Below are 19662 nucleotides of genomic sequence, written 5' to 3'. Positions count from 1 at the left end.
TCTCACCCCTACACAATTAAACTCTTACGTCCCTGCACTAAATCCATGCAAACACAGGGAGAATATACAAGATAGGGGCAGTGCACGCCACAGGTGCCTGGAAAATATATAGGGGCGTGGCTTCATGGGGAAGGGGCATGGCCACAAAATAATACCAATTCGTACTACGGTGCACAGTAGTCTCCATTATTCAAATGATGCTGCACAGTAGTGCCACTACACCAGGTAGAGCCCCTATTACACATTACGGCAGACAGTCCCCCTTTTTACACATTACAGCAGGCAGAGTCCCCTTTTTACACATTACAGCAGGCAGCGTCCCCTTTTTACACATTACGGTAGACAGTCCCCCTTTTTACACATTACGGCAGACAGCGTCCCCCTTTTTACACATTACGGCAGCCAGCGTCCCCCTTTTTACACATTACGGCAGCCAGCGTGCCCCTTTTACACATTACGGCAGACAGCGTCCCCCTTTATACACATTACGGCAGCCAACCCCGCTTTTTACACATTGTGGCAGACAGAAGAGAGAGAGAGAAAGAGAGAGAGAGAGAAAGAGAGAGAGAGAGAGACTTACCATCTCTCCCCTCTGGCTGTCAGGCTCCTCGTGCAGGCAGATCCATTCCCGGGCAGCAGCGAAGGTGGAGGAGGGAGGGGTACTGGAGCCGCAGCAGCGCTATGTAATTGGTGGAGGCGCCGCTGAAGCAGCCCCCTCTCCTTCACACACACACACACACACACACACACAGTCATGTCCCCTCACTCACTACAGATGCCACATACACACACCTGTCCCCACACTCACTACAGATGCCACACTCACAAACACCTGTCCCCGCACTCACTACAGATGCCACACTCACAAACACCTGTCCCCGCACTCACTACAGATGCCACACTCACAAACACCTGTCCCCGTACTCACTACAGATGCCACACACACACACACACACACACACACACACACACAAACAGAGTCCTGTCCCCTCCCTCACTCACTACAGATGCCACACACACACACACCTGTCCCCACACTCACTGCAGATGCCACATTCACACACACCTGTCCCCTCACTCACTACAGATGACACACACACTGTCCCCACACTCACTACAGGTGCCCCACATATAGAGTCCTGTCCCTACACTCACTACAGATGACACACACACACACACACACACACACACACAGAATCCAGGTTCTGGCAGCTACGTACCCCAGTCACTGCGCACGGATGGCTGCTGCTGACACGGCGGGTCTCCATTTCCCTCCTCCCCTGCTACACTGCTCAGCCCGGGGTCTGTCTTCCTTCCCTTCCTGCATTGGTCACATGACCAACCTGAGCTGCCCATTAGAGCTCACACACTCCCCAACTGTGGGTCATGCCTCACATTTCTCTGTTCTATGCGGTCTGATTGGCCGCTGTATAGCCCCGGCCATCTGTACAGGCAGTGTCTGACAGTGTGAGAGATGAGGCTGAGCTGCCACTGCCTCATCTCTATCTCTCCCTGCAAATGAAGGAGCCCTAAAACTCTGGTAATTTGTACCTATATTGCATTAATACTAAGAAGATGCTTATAAGTTATACATATCTTCTTTGTGTTCTACCAATCATTTTTATTATGAGAACCCTAAGCATGATAGGGAGCATGACAGATGAGGCACTGCCTCCCCTGACTGCACGTCCCTGGGGCTGAGCAGAGAAGCTGCAGATGCTGTTTCCAGGTAAGGGGCCAGGAGCCCCCACTGGGCCCCTCCATCAGACCTGGGCCCAGGTAATTTGTACCCTCTCCCGTCCTCTCTCAGCGCCACTGAGTACATAGCAAAGATCCTTGCCTTTATTGTTGCCTTTCGTCTGTAGATATTGTGAGATGAGGACCTGCTATCTGGTCTCAATGTAGATATGCACTGTATTAATGGGGGTAGACTTGGGTGAGTCTGAGGAATAGCTTTTGTCACAGCAAGGACGTGTGTTACTGCAGGAGCAGGGGGGCATGGACTAGACAGTGCAGGTTTAAAAGTTACTCAAAAGAGACAGGAGGTCCAAAGAGGAGGAGACCTGGAAGGGGACGACTTGTGAAAAGAAACTGTAATGCTCAGGAATGTGCTTTCTCTTTGTAATGAATGTTGTTTTGGTTTGTTGAGGACTTATTACGTAGGTTGGGCAGTATGAGCTAGTTGGTGGTGGGCTGGGTCCTGGGGAAGGTCCTAGCTGTAGCAGGAAATGCATTTTGCAAACTAGACATACCCAAATCGCCTTGTTAACACTGTGATGGGAGGATGAATTGCTAGAGAGTGAGGAGTGACCGCATGTGACTTCATGATGAGTAGGATTGGAGAACCCAGTCCATTGAATTGGGTGTGCCCATCGGTGGCTACCAGTGGACGGGATGGGTAGGTGTACCACACCCCAATTACCAAACTGAATAGTATGTTTGCAATTGTTTTTCTTGGGCCTCCAGCAATGTGGAAGTGATAAATACAATCTGGACCTTCTTTCTGCCAGCTATGGTGTGTTGTGTTATTATTCAATTGGGTTCAGAGGTGGTTATATTCCGCGGTGGCTCCAGCGCCAACTACATAATGCAGGGAGGGATCCAGTTAGTGGCGGCAGTTCCCCAGGGAGCAGAATCGCTGTGTCTATCACAGTCGCCACTGCCCCGGGACACAGCATTCGACTTCACTCTCCTTCAATGCCCGCCCCCAGACTCTATTGAAACCTAGCCAATGGGAGTCTGGGGGTGGACTTAAAAGGAGAGATATGCTGAATGCTGAGTCCAGTGTGCTGCACGACACCTGTGATAGACACAGCGCTGCCGATCCCTGGAGACTGTGTATATTACATTTAAACCAATGGTGTATATTAGTTTTAAAACAATAGTTTAATAATACCTGGGTACTGTTTATACAGTAGCTCCACCTAATTGAAAGATAACTATTTTATAAAATGTTCTTGTAGTGGAACAAAGACAACTTAACCTTAAAATACACATAGAAAAATAAAAGGTATCTTGTCACATGCAAGAATAGCATCAGCCTCTGTATTACTTACACACTGGGACAGGACCCAGGAGGACTCTCTGGGGTAAATTTACTAAGGTGGGAGATTTTTAGAACTGGTGATGTTGCCCATGGGAACCAATCAGATTCTACTTACCATTTATCTAGCTGCTTCTAGCAGATAATAGATATAATCTGATTGGTTGCTATGGGCAACATCACCAGTTCTAAAAATCTTCCACCTTAGTAAATGTACCCCTTTGTGTGTGTGTCTCTTTCTTTAGATCCAAATGGTTTAGTTGAATAAAAGTTTACACAGTACTCAGACACCCGGGCAGAGAGGAGGAGAAGCTGGGATCCCTGTGTCCCAGCTCTCTCCACCCTCACATCTCTCCTCTGGTCAGAAAGCTCTGTCGGTAGCTCATGAAACATGATATTCTTGTGTCTCTTCCTGCAATGCATACTGTCCTGCTCTCATTCTGTCTCACATCTCTCACACTAAGCGGGAAAGCTAGTGATATCAGTGTGCTTTGGATGGGGGGCCCCTGACAAAGGGGGGCCCGGGGTACAGTATGCCCTGCATCCCCCTTATAATCTGGCTATGGCACAAGTGAAGCCGTCATACTTAATTGGCTGGAAGGGGATAGCTGACATAGCTCCAATCTTTCAGCCAGAACTCCAGCATTCATTCTTTCCTACTATAGTGACAACACACAACACTGGAAGAGAACAGCAAAGGTTCAGGCTATACAGTATGCTAGTCAGTATAATGATGAATATGTACATCATATGGTGGGTTCCCTGGAGAAAAGAGTTACTATTGGTAACAGAGGATTACATTTTTTTTTATTTAAATAAAATTAAAAAATAAATAGTTGTGAGAAATTAGCTCTAACATTTATATTAATATTTCTCAGATTCCCCAGCAAAGCCTGTACTACGCGGGTCTGGCGATATGACGGAAGGAATTGCCACCATTATCCGTTGCTATGCAGATCACACGTGTGCCAGCAACCCTCCTTCTCTAGAATGGAACAAACCTGGACAGATCAATAGACAATCAATACCATTATCTGGAGGGAACTGGAGAGAAGTATCAGAACTTACTTTTATTCCTTCATATGTGGATGATGGGACAATCATTCAATGCAGAGCCACCCATCATAATGGACTAAGAATCCAGAATGAAGCTCTAATGATCATCAAATGTAGGTATTTTATGGCTAAATTAAGATAATTGACATTTTAAACATGATGGGGTTCTGTATATTTACTCAGTGATAGCAGATCCCAGGCAAAAATCATATTGAACATAAAATGCACGTATTATGGGTAAATTATGACAAAAACACAGTTTGAACATGCTGGGCCTGATTCACAGAGGTGAAGGAAGATATGGGCGCATCTTATAGCAGTCATCCGTCTGTGACTTTATGAAATTGCAGCTACAAAGTCCTTCTCTTGTGTACATCTGTGCAAATGAATATGCAAGGACTGTCCATACTATGGCCTGGTACGTCTTTAGATGCCACCAACATTCACACTATCAGAGCTGCTCTATGGTAGGTGAAGGTTATCTGTCAGCAAAACTAGTATCATTTAGCCACCTCCCAGTCACTACCCAGGAATGCCCAGCATTGGAATTGCCCACACCTCTAAGTGAGTAGTTCAGACTGGATCACTGCAGCGGCCGCAGTCTGAAGCCCTTTGTGGAGTGCTAACAGCATCTCAGGGCTGCGATCGCCTCTGCCTGATTCACAGGCAAAGGCGGCCGCGGGGTGGGAGGGGGCATGCCAACGGAAGAGCTACGGGGGCGCGGTCCGAGCAACGCAGGTATGTCCAAACCATTGTGGGGGCGGGCCCGGCACATGCTGGGTAGCCGCCTGACAGCACAGCTATGCTGCGCAGGCAGGGAGCTACTCGTCGGGGCCAAAAGCGTAGCCGATGTGCGATGCTTTTGCACCCTTGTGGGGGGGGGGGTATGACCTGACATGCGGGGCGGACTAGCCCTGTGCTTGGTGTCCCACCGCATGTCAGAGAAACTGATCATAGATGTGCTAAATTTAGCACATCTACGATCAGTTCTGAATTACCCCTATATCAGGCCCAATATAAAAATATTAGGATCTATTGTTTTGGATAATATATAGTTCTGGATCAAGTAATTTTGTGATTATTTATATGATTCCCAAACTTTTAGAATGTATTTGCATTACTGTTTTTTAATAAAGAACTGAGACGCTCACAGAGGAAACATTTGTAGAGAAAGAAGAGAAAGGGGTCAAGCACAGAGATTTGGGGATACTACTGGAAGAGCAGAGGAGGTGGAGGCGGGTGTGGAGACAGAGAAGGAGCATTTGACCAAGTTGGAGGTGAACAATGAAAGTATTGACTCATGAAGACCAACAGAGTGAAGTATTTGTAATAGGAGGGGATTCAAATGCAGTAATAGTGATGGCAGTATTGGTTGAATACATAGTTCAAAAACTTGATTGAAGAGGGCCAAGGAAGCAATGGAATGAGAGGAACAAAGTGAGTCATTTATATATAACCCTACTCAAGAAGTTTGGAGGTGTAGTGGAGAAGAGAGATGGGCAGTATTTAAAAAAAAGGGAGAGGATGGGAGAGACTGGGCCATGTTTGAAAGAAGAGGATAATGTTCCATATGTGAGGGATAGAGTAAGCTGGTGGGTGATGGATGAGCAGGCATCGAGAGTGAGGATCTGGTGAGAGGGCTTACAGTCAAGAAGGCAGGTGGAAGGAGAGGAGAAGAGCTTGAAGAAGAAAATGTAGATAAGGATTGCTGTTATTGAGGGGGTGGGAGGCAGAAGTGGAGATGCCACAGTGAATGGAATCTATTTTGGTGGTTATGTGGGTGGAAAAGTCAAGTGTAGAGAGGGTACATGGAATCGGGAGGGAGGTGAAGGTGGCAAACAAAGGTGGACTAGGTTGGATGATTGGGTGGAGATGTGTCACAAACTCTCTGGTGGTTTGAGGATGCAACCCATACTTTAGGTATTGGCAGAGACCCAATACAGAGGTGCGGAGTCTAACATGCTAGTGATGTTCACCAGGGACCCCCGCAAAGTAATTTCAGCTTTGCTGCACCAAAACACAGGATGCAGAACTCTGCCTGGTTTCCCAAGTATGGAGCTTGTATAATAATTTGCTGTGAGTTGTTAAACATGAAGATAACTGACACAGCCATGGTCAATGCTGGATGGGTAGATCAGTAGCAGACACTAGGATGGCAGGAACTGAGAACTGAGCAGAGGGAAGGAAGGCAGATACTTGGAACAAGGCACTAAGGAGGCAGGAATGGAGCACAGGAAGGTAGAACGCTGGGTAGCACAAGACAACATTGGAGCAAGGTATTAGAGCCTACACTCTGGCACTGTTCAGTGCTCAGAGACTCAAAATTCGAACCAAGCACAATGTGACATTTGGCGCGCCTATCCCATTAAATCTGGTACAGCGACACGCGCGTGTCCCTGTGGGAGGCATTGCCGCATACGGGAAAATAAGCCAGAGGAGGGGATCCGGGATCAGAGACCTCAGCAGTGGGCATCAGGGACTTCCTGTCCACTGCTTGCCACCACCCAGGACCCTAGCACTGCCAGACCCGGTAAGTGAATGCCAGTGTCTGATGTGCTATGACAAGATGAGAGACTTAAAGTAGTGAGGGAGTGACACTTTTTCCAGAGACACTCAGTTGTGTATTAGATATTTTGGAGAAAGTGGGTCAGGGTTGGGTGCCAAGGTTGAGGAGGGGACCTTCTTTATCTAATGGTGACTTACTGTATAGTGCAGCAAAAACCAGGGAAGTGGTGAGAGCACAATTGTAGAGGTAGACAATGGGAAGGCAGGAGATGGTGGCAATGGTGAACAAAGAGGAGAAACTGGGAGAGTCAAGTGCTGAAGGCTTATAATTAGCAAGAGAGGCCTTAGGGGATATGTGAATAGCATGGGTAGTAGGACATGTTGACGAAGAGAAGATGATGGTAAATGGCAGGAGAAAGGAGAGTGCTGTTTTTGAAGTTGGGCGCAGCACAGAAATTGTGTTCTGTATCTCTTCTTGGGTGGGATGCATCAAAGTATCAAAGCAATGGATCCCGCCACTCATCGCATGTATATCAGCATTTATTAATTGCTGTATGCATGAAGATGCCAGCAGAGGACATCTCTCCCTATAAGAGCTGTCCTTTGCGGTGTGTGGAGTTCTATTAAAAATGGGTGTGTCCTAGGAATATTGATATGTGGCTGCTGCATGTCTGCAATAAGTGAGAGGGCCTGACTTGTTCCCTTCTGCAATGAGCAGGATTAATTAATAATTTATGTGCTACATAAATCCATTTATCAATAGAAATAATAAAAATAAATAAATCATATGTCCATCTACATCGACCCATAACCCCCTGTTCTCTGTCAGAAATAGACCTGCAGTATTTGTGGTAGAAGATGTTTTATGAAAAATAAAGGACAAATATTAAATTGATATTGTGAGGATAATTCTTAAATTCATGTAACATCATAATGACTTTGTTACTGTTGTGATAGCACAGTTTAAGGTGTTTCTTTTTTTGTTCACAGTCCCACCAAAAGGTGTGACTGTCACATCTGTTCTAACACCAGGAGGTGATGCGCATTTATCATGCGGAAGCAGAAACTCTAAGCCAGCCGTATCTAAATATGAATGGTACAGAGGGAAGAATAAAGCTAAATTACAAGTCCGGCAACAAATACTCATAGTGAAGAATGTGACATGGGACACGGAGCCCTATTCCTGTACTGCAATAAATGAAGTGGGTAGTGGAGAGTCTGCGCTAACAGAGATTCCTGTGCAATGTACGTATACAAAATCAGCACTTACATACATATTCAGTATATATACTCTATTTTTACAGCAGACATAATTTTGTGTAATTCTGTTGTAGGTATTAATACTTTTTTTTAGCAGTTGGCATCTTTGCATTTAATCATTTATTGTACTGTTTTTGATTTTTTTATGCAGCTATCTATTTTTGCAACTATGGGGAGTAGTACATAATTTTGGGGCCTATCATTAAGCACTAACATGCTAATTTAGAATCCAACTTGCTGCAAATAGCATCGGTGGATACTAAAACGCTGGAACAACTCAACATTGCTCTGGTGCTGAGTCAGTTGATCCAAACATAAGCCGCCCCTACGATCCCTATCACTTCTACTAATTCCATAGCAGTGAATGTTTACACTGCTGAGTCTGACTCAGCAGTGCTAATACATGTGTGAACTAGGGTTTATGTATGCACACTAAGCTCCTGATGGTCATCAGAGGGAACCAAACAGGGGTGGAGAGATCTGAAAATGTAGGTCCTCGTACAATAGTATGGGGGGCACTGGGTCAGAACTGTCCAAAAAGGTAAGCAGGAGATATCCATGATATCTCCTGTATGTCACAATCCTGACTAAAATCATATCATTTGGTGACTTACCGCTGCCATCTGTCCTGTAACCTGCATGTTTTCTGCTGTCTGGGATAAACAGCTCACCAGTAGGATGAGTTCTTTGTGTGCTGAGCTCACTCTCTGCTAACGAGTGCATCTGTATTGATTAACCTTCTGTGTGAATTCAGAACTCAGCAAGTCTCTGCATGGTGTGCCTGCATAGCAATTATTGAGGATTCTCATGCTGTCCTATACTTCCGTGCCAGCATCTACAAGTCCCGTGGTTACCAGATATGCCTTCCTGTGCTCTCAGGACCTGTGGTCATTATTGCCTGTCTATGCACACACCATGCCAGAGTTCCCTCCAAAACTAGCTATGGACGTCGCCATGACAGTTTCTGGTCAGCTGACCTTCTAGGGTCCAATCTGGATTCACTTCCGCATCAAGTGAGCCGCTCATCCACTCAGCTGTAAACACTGGGTATAAGTTCCAGGTCTCAAGCACTAGCAAGCTGTCAGTGCTTTGGTGTCTCTCAGCCTGGAGTGAGCTCCAGAATCTCCTGCTGGTAATAGACTCTGTGCAAGTTACCATCCCCCGCACTGCCGGACTTCCTGGATGATTTAAAGTGCCATCGCTGCCACTATATCCCGGCAGCTCCAGATTCACTGGAAGTCCTCCAGTGATCCAGAGGGACTATCCTATATCCCTAGTAACATTTGTAATTGTCATGTCGTGCACTGCCTGACTCCCTGGATGATTTAAAGGGCCATTGCTGCCACTACATTCTGGCATCTCCAGACTCACTGGAAGTCCTCCAGAGAACCAGAGGGACAGTCCTATATCCCTAGCAGCCTTAGAGACTTTGCTGGTTCTTGCCAGGTTCCAGTTCTCTGCTGCGCAATGTAGCGCACCATAGTATCTGGAAAACCTGCCGCTGCTGTCTACAACATTGCAGTATCCATTGTGCAGAACCACCACATCACAGCTACTGGGAAACCAGCCGTGCCGACACTGCAATGCACAGCATACGGAATCCCCATTGCACTACCTCAGCTCCCCAGCATCTGGAAAACTATGTTGCTGACATTCTCAGCTTTGGTTAAAGTAATGCTGACGTCCTCAGCTTCTGCTACAAGCATTACCGACATTCTCGGCTTTGTGTACAAGTATCACTGACATCCTCAGCTTCATCTTCAAGTACTGCTGTTGTCCTCAGCCTCATTGACAGCTATCACGTTGGTTCCAGCCAGCGATCTGTGACTTTCCTACATTGCTGATCCTCCCAGCATTCCGTCAACTCACCAGTTGTCACGTGACTCTCCATTAGGTGACTACCCAGCTACCCATTGCACTGGTGGCTTCCACCACCAGTGTTCCAGTACCCATAGCTGGTCACCTTTCCCATAAAGTACTGCCACGTCTGGATGAGCGGATCATTCACTAAGCCGGACCAATTCTGTCTACTGTGCTCAAGACCAAACCCAGTGTCCAGTACTAGTCCGGGTTCACAAATAACCTCAGTCGTGACACTGTATTACCTTTATAATGAATGGCCTTGATACATAATTTCTACAAAAGTACGGGAAAATGTCAATAGACCCCTTAGCTATGTCGTGGGACAGGGCCGATGCAATGTATACCAAGCTGAGGAAGGGCATGTTTGCGCAAAAAGCATATGCAGATTCGAAAAAGATGTATTAATTAAAGTACAGTATGCCAAACACCTCAAATTTGCTCTATGTTGGATTGCAGAGTTCATTATAATTATTCTGATTAGCAATGCTTGGTACTGTAGAGTGTACATCTGCATTATTATTTCTGTCTGTGTGGAACTACAAGTCTCAGCATTATAGCACCTTTCATTATGTTTGCAGTTAGGGTGTATAGCCCAATGTCTCCCTCCCTCATATATTCTATATAGTGTACATAGGGGGTAATTCCAAGTTGATCGCAGCAGGACATTTTTTAGCAGTTGAGCAAAACCATGTGCACTGCAGGGGAGGCAGATATAACATGTGCAGAGAGAGTTAGATTTGGGTGGGGTGTGTTCAATCTGCACTCTAATTTGCAGTGTAAAATAAAGCAGCCAGTATTTACCCTGCACAGAAAAAATATAACTCACCCAAATCTAACTCTCTCTGCACATGTTATATCTGCCTCCCCTGCAGTGCACATGGTTTTGCCCAACTGCTAAAAAATTTCCTGCTGCGATCACCACCATAGTACATTTGAAGGCCGAGACTCCTTCAGCTTGGATTGGCACCCCGACCACCTGTCCTAGGTGTTTTAATTAGTAACGATCACTAACATTCACAGACTGCAGATTGGGAAAGGCAACATGTTGGTATGTCCTGAATAAATGTATACAATTTGACAGTTTTATGGATGAGTTTGGGGCACAGGACCCCCTGAGTTTGTGTGGCTGGGCCACTTTTGGGAGTCACATTGTAACACTTGGTTCAGCACCCTTTTTTTTTTTTTTTTTATAATATAACACTTATTAGCATTCAAATTAATACCTCTAACCTATGTAACACTCCTTAACACAGGGCAGGCCAAACCGGTCCTCGAGATCTACCAACAGTTCATGTTTTCCAGGCCTCCTGGAGATCTGTAGAATGGTCAGTTAGGAATGAATGCAGCACAACTTAATCAGTAATGACTACACCTGTGCACCAGCTAGGTGGTCTGGAAAATGTGAACTGTTGGTAGATCTCGAGGACTGGTTTGGCCAGCCCTGCCTTAACACATAGTAAGTATTAATAAGAAAGAAGAAAAAGCTAACACCTTAGCCTATTACTAGTGTGGTATCTTGGGGAAGTTTGGTTTTGCTGGATTGGTGGCAGCGGCATTTCTAGAGAGTAAGGGACCCGTGTGCAGACTCCGTGTGTGGGCCCCCTCCTCTCCCGTAGCCGTCACCGTGAGTCTCCAGCGCATGCGCAGGACTCCAAAAAATGGATCTGCGCCATTTTTACGGAGTCCTGCGCATGCGCTGTAGACTCTGGAACTATGCCAAAGTCTCTAGCGCTCAGTGTGCTAGCAGCGACAGTGACGACTACGGGAGTGGAGGGGGCCCACACACAGTCTCTGATGGATGCCGTAAAGGTAAGTATAGAAGAAATGGGTGCAGTGTGTGGGGTGTGGGCCCCCTCTGGACCCAGGGTCCCGTGTGCACCCATTATAGATATGCCAGTGATTGGTGGGGTCCGAGACCATGGCATTAAACTTAGTGTTAGGGACCCAACAGATGAGGTCACTTGGATGCTGGTTGGTGGGCCCATATTTTTTGGCCAAAAAGTATGCCAAGCACCTAGATTGTAGAGGTCATTATATATATAATTATAATAGCAGTGATTGGTACTACAGAGTGTGCATCAGCATTATTCTTTCTTTTTGAAGTCTCACCATGATAGCACTTATCATTATGATTATAATTGTAATTAAAAGTCAGATTCCTTGTTTGCAAATGACAAAAAAATCCCTCTTTGGTCTTAAGCAATTGGCAACAGCCCAGAATTGTAAAATGAAGGAAGCTTTATTGGGGGGAAAAAAGTTATAAGAAGAAAAGCTGATCCATGCCTATACTCAAAGTTTGAGCAACGGCAATAAATGTATCTGTTTTTGTATGTGAATTATTTGATTTTTGCCCATTAAGAAGTTCTAGACTCAAACATTGGGCCGAATTCTGAGTTGATCGCAGCAGCAAATTTGTTAGCAGTTGGGCAAAACCATGTGCACTGCAGGGGCAGATATAACATGTGCAGAGAGAGTTAGATTTGGGTGGGATGTATTCAAAACTGAAATCTAAAAATTGCAGTGTAAAAATAAACCACAAATCAACAACCGGCTACTTGTTTAAACTTGGGAAAATCCAAACTCATGGTCCAGTATAAAAGCAAATGTCAGTTGTTTTATCAACAGATGCTGAAGACATTTGAGCAGCCTGCACCAGTCATGAAGTTGTTTGGCTGTGTCAGTTACCAGACGCAGTTCCTGTTTACTTTTAATAGTCGCAACCCATGTGCCCGGTGAGGAAAGAATTTCAATGGATTTAGCAGGTGCCGGGATGTGTGCATGTGCAGAAGCTGCAGTGCAACTGTGCATGCGCAAAACCCCAGCTTCTGTGGTCTGCATCAGCTGTAGCCCATAGAAGCCGGATTGGGCTTCACAAAAGGCAGGGAGTGGCTTTCAGCAGGAAGCCAGCTGTCTGCTATTCGCTGCCTGGTCGTGCAGTCCCGGCGGGAGGAAACACCTCCCAATGGGACTGCCTGTAGTGTCTGTGACTGGCAGGTAGGACTATCAATGCATTGGGCTGAAAAAAAATGTTCTATAGATGTAATAAGTTGTGATAAGCCATGATAGAACTTTATTTTTTTAAATCAGTCACTCTTGATAAGTAGGCCTTGTACTGTTTTACAGGATATCCTCTACAAGCATCCTTAGTGGCATGAAAACTCTGCTGGTATTCTGTTAATTAACACATTCTACAATCAGGGCGATAACTAGGGTGTGAGACCAGTATCTCAACACAAATAGTGCAGTGCTCTGTTCGCGGCACTGTTGCCACCCACAGCCCTTGTTTCTGGCTAGCAGGTTGCCTAAAAAGGCATGCAGCAGCCAGGATTGCTGCTACAGCAGCACAAGAACATCCTTTAGACCCTCCAGAGAGGCACGCTGCAGCCTATACAGCAGACACCCCGGTCGGTGCTGCCCTTACCAGTACTGCCTGCCTTGCCCCCTTTATGTAACATAATGATGTCATTTGTGCATCATCATGACATCAGGCATTCAGGGGGTGGTCACTTTTTACAACATACATGTGGGGTCATTCCGAGTTGATCGCTCACTACCAGTTTTTAGCAGCCGTGCAAACGCGATGCCGCCGTCCACTGGGAGTGTATTTTAGCTTAGCAGAAGTGCGAACAGTTGTATCGCAGAGCGCCTGCAAAAAATTTTTGTGTAATTTCAGAGTAGCTCAAAACCTACTCAGCGCTTGCGATCAATTCAAACTATTCAGTTCCGGATTTGACGTCACAAACACGCCCAGCGTTCGCCCAGCCACGTCTGCATTTTCCCTGGCACACCTGCGTTTTTCCGAACACTCCATGAAAACACACTGAGGAAGCCGCCGAAGGCATACCAAGGCGGAGAAACGCGCATGTGGACAAGTGAGTTTATAGCCGGCCTGCTAAATCATTTCATCAAGTGACAGCCAGTCATTCTTTGCATGCTGTCTCACTAACTTACTAACGTACCCAGTACCCGGACATCCGGACCCCAGTGCTAAGGGGGAATAGGGAGTACGCTTTCATACCTGAGTTTTATTACATCTCAATCAGAGGTAGCAGTGACACCCTAGTGCTAAAGGGAACGACATATTACAAGCTTGTCATAATTGCACTAACAATACTGCTTTGCTGACTTATGATCTTTGGGACAGTTCATAACCAGTGACTGAAGCAACACTTTGCTAATTCTTTTCTGTCATAGAAACAAACGGACAGTAGACGAAATACCTCACATTGCAGGGACGCCTGTAATGTTATAGGAGTCACCCAAGGGCAGTTATTATAGTCAGTGGAACGACCATATGTGCACTAATTTTTTAATGTATGTTTTTAGGAGAAATTTTCTCTTTGCATAATAGCTATGTGATATAGAGGCATTAAATTTTATATTCTTGATCCGTGCAATATATGGAATCCGGCCGGTGATTGCATAAGTATATATATTTTATATATTTTTTTTTATTGTGGGAATGAATAAAATCTTTACTTGAATGATAAGCGCAGTTCCAGTTTCTGTTTTTTAATCCCTGAAAATGGTCAGTTGACACCCAGAAACGCCCACTTCATGTCAATTACTCTGCAGCCAGCAGTTCGACTGAAAAGCATCGCTAGACCCTGTGCAAAACTACATAGTTCGTTGTAATAGTACGTCGCTCGTGCGTATTGCGACGCATACGCATGCACAGAACTGACGTTTTTTAGCCTGATCGCTGCGCTGCGAACAAATGCAGCTAGCAATCAACTCGGAATGACCCCCATGGTGAGATGACAGCAGACGTGAAATAAAAAATAATGATAAAGTAGAAACAGGACAATTTAATTCTACAGTATCTTGATGTAGATTAGAAATCTTCAACTAAAAACTTCTGTGTATTCTAAATTAGATTGTGTGTTGTGATATCCTTAACTCTGTTTCTGCTCTGTAGATGCTCCTATCAAAGTTCACATTATTCAATCTGAACCCAAAGACGGAGTCACTGAGCTGAAGTGTGATTTCCTGAGCAGCAGACCCAACGTGACGCACTACAGCTGGATGAAGAATAACTCTTTGCTACCAAATGAAACCGGACAGATCCTACTGGTAATCAAAACGGAAAAGAATAATGGAATCTACTCTTGTATCGCACACAACAGGGCTGGGAGTTCCCCCTCTGAAGAGGTCTACATTGAAGGTCAGTAATCCAGGAGCATGCAGAGAATGTCTATTGCTTGAACCAACTGTAAAAAACATAAAAAATAAGGGGCTGATGTATCAGGAGTGAATTAAAAAAATAAAAAAAAAATAAAAGTAAATAAAGTAAAAGCGGACAAGTGAAGAAGTTGCTCATAGCAACTAACCAGCTTGTACCTAACATTTTATAGAATGCAATTGATAAATGTTATCTCAAAGCTGATTCGTTGAAAGAACGTGTACTAGAGGTTTACAAAATGTAAAATTTCAGTAGTAAGAAACTCTTGATTTAACCAACTCCTCCCAACAATCGGTGCAGAAGGATTTGCTCAATCTTGTGATTGACCTCTATTAACCTTGTGGTTAGCCACAAAGCCGCCGTTCCCACAATTCTCACCTTAGAAGTGTTTGGGAGCAGGTGATTGGCAGCACTGTAACACTAAGCATTAAGGGAGTGACACTACTGGATGAAGGACAAAACTTTGTTACTAATTAAAACTGGACAAAGCACATTTGTAATCAAAGCTGAGGAGAACTATAGAATGTTCTCCTGCATTGCACAAAACAATGTAGGGAGTTCCTCATCTGCAGATTTCTACATTCAAGGTTAGTATCAAGCACGGGCACCAAGAGGGATGGAATGCTGGGGTACTACTGATTCACTAAACTCATACTTGCAGGAGGAGACATAGGGCCTAATTCAGATCTGAACGCTGGGCTGCGTTTTTTGCAGTCCTGCGATCAGATAGTCCAGGGGGAGTGTATTATCGCTGTGCAAGTGTGCGATCCTATGTGTAGCAGAGCTGCTCAAAATCAGTTTGTGCAGTCTCTGCGCAGCCCCGGACTTACTCTTCCAGTGCAATTGAATACTACTGATTGGGGTCAAAGCTGATGCCAGACACCCTCCCTGAAAACACTTGAGCCCGGCTGCGTTTTTCCGGAAAACAGACAGTTTCCACTCACAAACGGCCTCTTCCTGTCGATCCCCTTGTAAACACCTGTGCAAATGGGTCCTTCGCACCGTACCGTCGCTGACAGCTGATGCCCATTATAGCTGCCCGACACGCGTGCGCATTGCGGCTCAGATGCATGTGCGGTTCGGATCCGATCGCCCGATGTGCAAAAACGCACAGCAGCAATCAGATATGAATGACCCCCATAGTCAGCTGCTGAGGGGGACAAATGTTGCGCAGAGCTGCCTCATAGTATTTTTTTTCTTTTCTTCTTGGAGGGGTCATGGACATGCCTCCGGGGTTTGGCCACACCTCCCCACCAGTAACCCAAGCCCCTCTCAGCTCTCATTGGCCCATTATGTTGTTTATCTCTTACTGTTCAAAATTAATTTATACATTATTCACACTGAAGTGGAAGTATATCAGCAAGGATCCCTCACTTTACCTAACTATCATCATAGGATATTGTTGTTGCAAAATGCACATTATCCACCTCGCCTACTGCATTTTAGCAGAAAACTACAACAAATCGTGACTAATAACATGAAAAAGTTATATTCTACTGCTCTTTTTAGGGCGTAAATGACAATCTGTGCACATAGGCATGCGCAGGAACCGCTACTGGGCTGCCACTCTGGGGCTTCCCCCCTCCACCGCATTATAGGCTTCTCCCCCTCACCCCAGGACATAGGCTGCTTACCTGGGTGGCCCAGGTGAACAGTCTACATCCCACATCAAGGGGTGGAGGAGATAGTCTGTGACCCAGTGAAGGGGGAAAGTCCCAGAGTGGCACACCCATGTCAGCTCCTGTGCCCACCTCAATTAGTTTTTTCAGAACTTTTCCTGCCCCTGTCCTCCTGCCTTCTTTCTTCCAGTTTTCTTTCCGGTTGCCTGATGGACCCTGCTGACCTAATGCATGTCAATCATATTTGGTTAAATTCATTACTGTCTATCTAGACAGTGTGTATATTATATACCACACCATACTAATGAGTTGAAAGATTTAAATCAATTCAAGCTTTTAACTAACATAGTTGTTCTGAAAGCAAGTTACACATTTTATGGACACAATTTAGCCTAGTAAATCCAAAAGCATTTTGTTAGACCCCGGAGGGGATTAAATGCCAAGAAGTGGTTTGTTAAATTCAAAACTTCTTGGATTTTAAAATCATTGTGTTTTATATTTGGGGCTTAAACATGCCAAAAAGTGTCCACTTGTAGTAAATGAACCCCAAAATGTTTATTAGGAAGAGGCAAAAGAGCCAGAGAAATTGAAAAGCCAACGCAAAATGAAGATTAAACATAAAAAATGTGATTTAAATGAAACCATATTATTTTTAGACTAACTGTATGATCTGATTTTCCTCATCCCTAGAGGTGGTGTAGATCAGATGTTAGTCAATAATTCCAATAAGATGCCTTTTGTACTATGGGCCTAATTTTGAGTTGATTGCAGCAGCAAATTTGTTAGCAGTTGGGCAGAACCATGAGGGTCATTCCGAGTTGTTCGCTCGTTGACGATTTTCGCTATGCTGCGATTTGTTGCTAATTGTGCATGCGCAAGGCACGCAGGGCGCATGCGCTTAGTTATTTAACTTAAAACTTAGCAGTTTTGCTGTGGATCCTGCGGCGCTTTTCAGTCGCACTGCTGATCGGTGAATGATTGACAGGAAAGGGGCGTTTCTGGGAGGTAATTGAACGTTTTCCGGGAGTGTGCTAAAAAACGCTGGCGTGTCAGGGAAAAACGCGGGAGTGTATGGAGAAACGGGGGAGTGGCTGGCCGAACGCAGGGCGTGTTTGTGACGTCAAACCAGGAACTAAACGGACTGAGCTGATCGCAATCTGTGAGTAGGTCCGGAGCTACTCAGAAACTGCAAAGAATGATTTATTAGCAGTTCTGCTACTCTTTCATTCGCTATTCTGCTAAGCTAAGATACACTCCCAGAGGGCGGCGGCCTAGCGTGTGCAATGCTGCTAAAAGCAGCTAGCGAGCGAACAACTCGGAATGAGGGCCTATGTGCACTGCAGGTGGGACAGATGTAACATGTGCAGAGAGAGTTAGATTTGGGTGGGGTGTATTCAAACTGAAATCTAAATTGCAGTGTAAAAATAAAGCAGCCAGTATTTACCCTGCACAGAAACAAAATAACCCACCCAGATCTAACTCTCTCTGCACACGTTACATTTGCACCCCCTGCACTGTACATGGTATTGCCCAACTGCTAACAAACTTGCTGCTGCGATCAACTTGGAATTACCCCCTATATACAGTACAGCAGCCAGGTACACTTTATAAGTAAAGAAACATGAAATTAATAATAATTAAAAAAAAAAACCGCAAAAGCACTAAAAATAAATCTATTAAACCAAAATTATTAAAATAATACAAGTTGACTCAACCAGAGAGAAATCAAGCAAACTAAAACCACAAAGATGCAATCAACTAATGTTTTAGCTATAACACTTTATGTATACTGTATGTGGCACCCCAGTGTGGTGAGGGTGTACTGTAGTGGGTGCCTTGCATACAACTTGGTAATACCTGGTTTTTGGGCCCTCATTCCGAGTTGTTCGCTCGCAAGCCGCTTTTAGCAGCTTTGCACACGCTAAGCCGCCGCCTACTGGGAGTGAATCTTAGCTTATCAAAATTGTGAACGAAAGGTTCTCAAAATTGCGAAAAGACTTCTCTGTGCAGTTTCTGAGTAGCTCCAGACTTACTCGGCATCTGCGATCAGTTCAGTGCTTGTCGTTCCTGGTTTCACGTCACAAACACACCCAGCGTTCGCCCAGGCACTCCTCCGTTTCTCCAGCCACTCCCGCGTTTTTCCCAGAAACGGTAGCGTTTTCTCCAACACTCCCATAAAACGGCCAGTTTCCGCCCAGAAACACCCACTTCCTGTCAATCACATTACTATCACCAGAACAAAGAAAAAACCTTGTAATGCCGTGAGTAAAATACCTAACTGCATAGCAAATTTACTTGGCGAAGTCGCACTGCGGACATTGCGCATGCGCATTAGCGACTAATCGCTCCGTTGCGAGAAAAAAATAACGAGCGAACAACTCGGAATGACCCCCTTGGTCTGCTTCTCATCTGAGATTCACTAGTTTTGTACCACACCCCAGCAGAGAGGTAAGAACAGTACCTTCGACAGACACAAAGATACATGATTCAGGTGGTATATAAAACAAATGTTGGTAATTAAATTGCAGCCAGGATATCTGTAAAATCAGTGCAGCTTTATTATTGTAGGATAAAGATACTATAAATATACAGTATGTAACAAAACATTGCAATAATATGCATTACAGTAACACTCCTCACAGGACTTTAGTTCAGTAGAGATAAATACTCCCAAAAAGACAAACAACATATGCATCAGAAAGTATTATAATGCAATGTATTTAATCTCCAAAACACTATAGGACTTATAGAATGTATTATCACTCAGTAAACGTGAGGCATGCACTAACTCTGACAGGAAAGCCATCAGATAACACTAAAGTCAATGGAAGTGCTTTCTACTAATCGGGGGTTCAGACTATTAGTCCCAGGAGAAGAAAACACTCCATTCCCAGATCTTCCTATCCAGTGCTTGATTAGCAGAAAGTGCCTCCAATGTTCAGTCACATACTAACTAGAGATGAGCGGGTTCGGTTCCTCGGAATCCGAACCCGCCCGAACTTAAGTTTTTTTTACACGGGGCCGAGCGACTCGGATCTTCCCGCCTTGCTCGGTTAACCCGAGCGCGCCCGAACGTCATCATCACGCTGTCGGATTCTCGCGAGGCTCGGATTCTATCGCGAGACTCGGATTCT

General features: G+C 45.1%; 1 protein-coding gene across 1 annotated transcript in view; it reads left to right on the top strand.

Moving 5' to 3' along the window:
• The window catches only part of LOC134966970 (B-cell receptor CD22-like), a 60986-nt gene that overhangs the window by 25809 nt on the left and 15515 nt on the right, over positions 1-19662 (top strand). The window contains exons 3-5 of the mRNA XM_063943980.1: positions 3922-4212; positions 7595-7849; positions 14646-14891. Of these exons, the coding sequence (XP_063800050.1) occupies positions 3922-4212; positions 7595-7849; positions 14646-14891 (792 nt within the window). The remainder of the gene's footprint in view (positions 1-3921; positions 4213-7594; positions 7850-14645; positions 14892-19662) is intronic.

This window comes from Pseudophryne corroboree, chromosome 10, assembly GCF_028390025.1.
Source record: "Pseudophryne corroboree isolate aPseCor3 chromosome 10, aPseCor3.hap2, whole genome shotgun sequence".
In the NCBI taxonomy this organism is placed as follows: Eukaryota; Metazoa; Chordata; class Amphibia; order Anura; family Myobatrachidae; genus Pseudophryne; species Pseudophryne corroboree.
The sequence above is the reverse complement of the archived record's forward strand: the minus strand, read 5'-3'. Positions and strand labels throughout refer to the sequence as shown.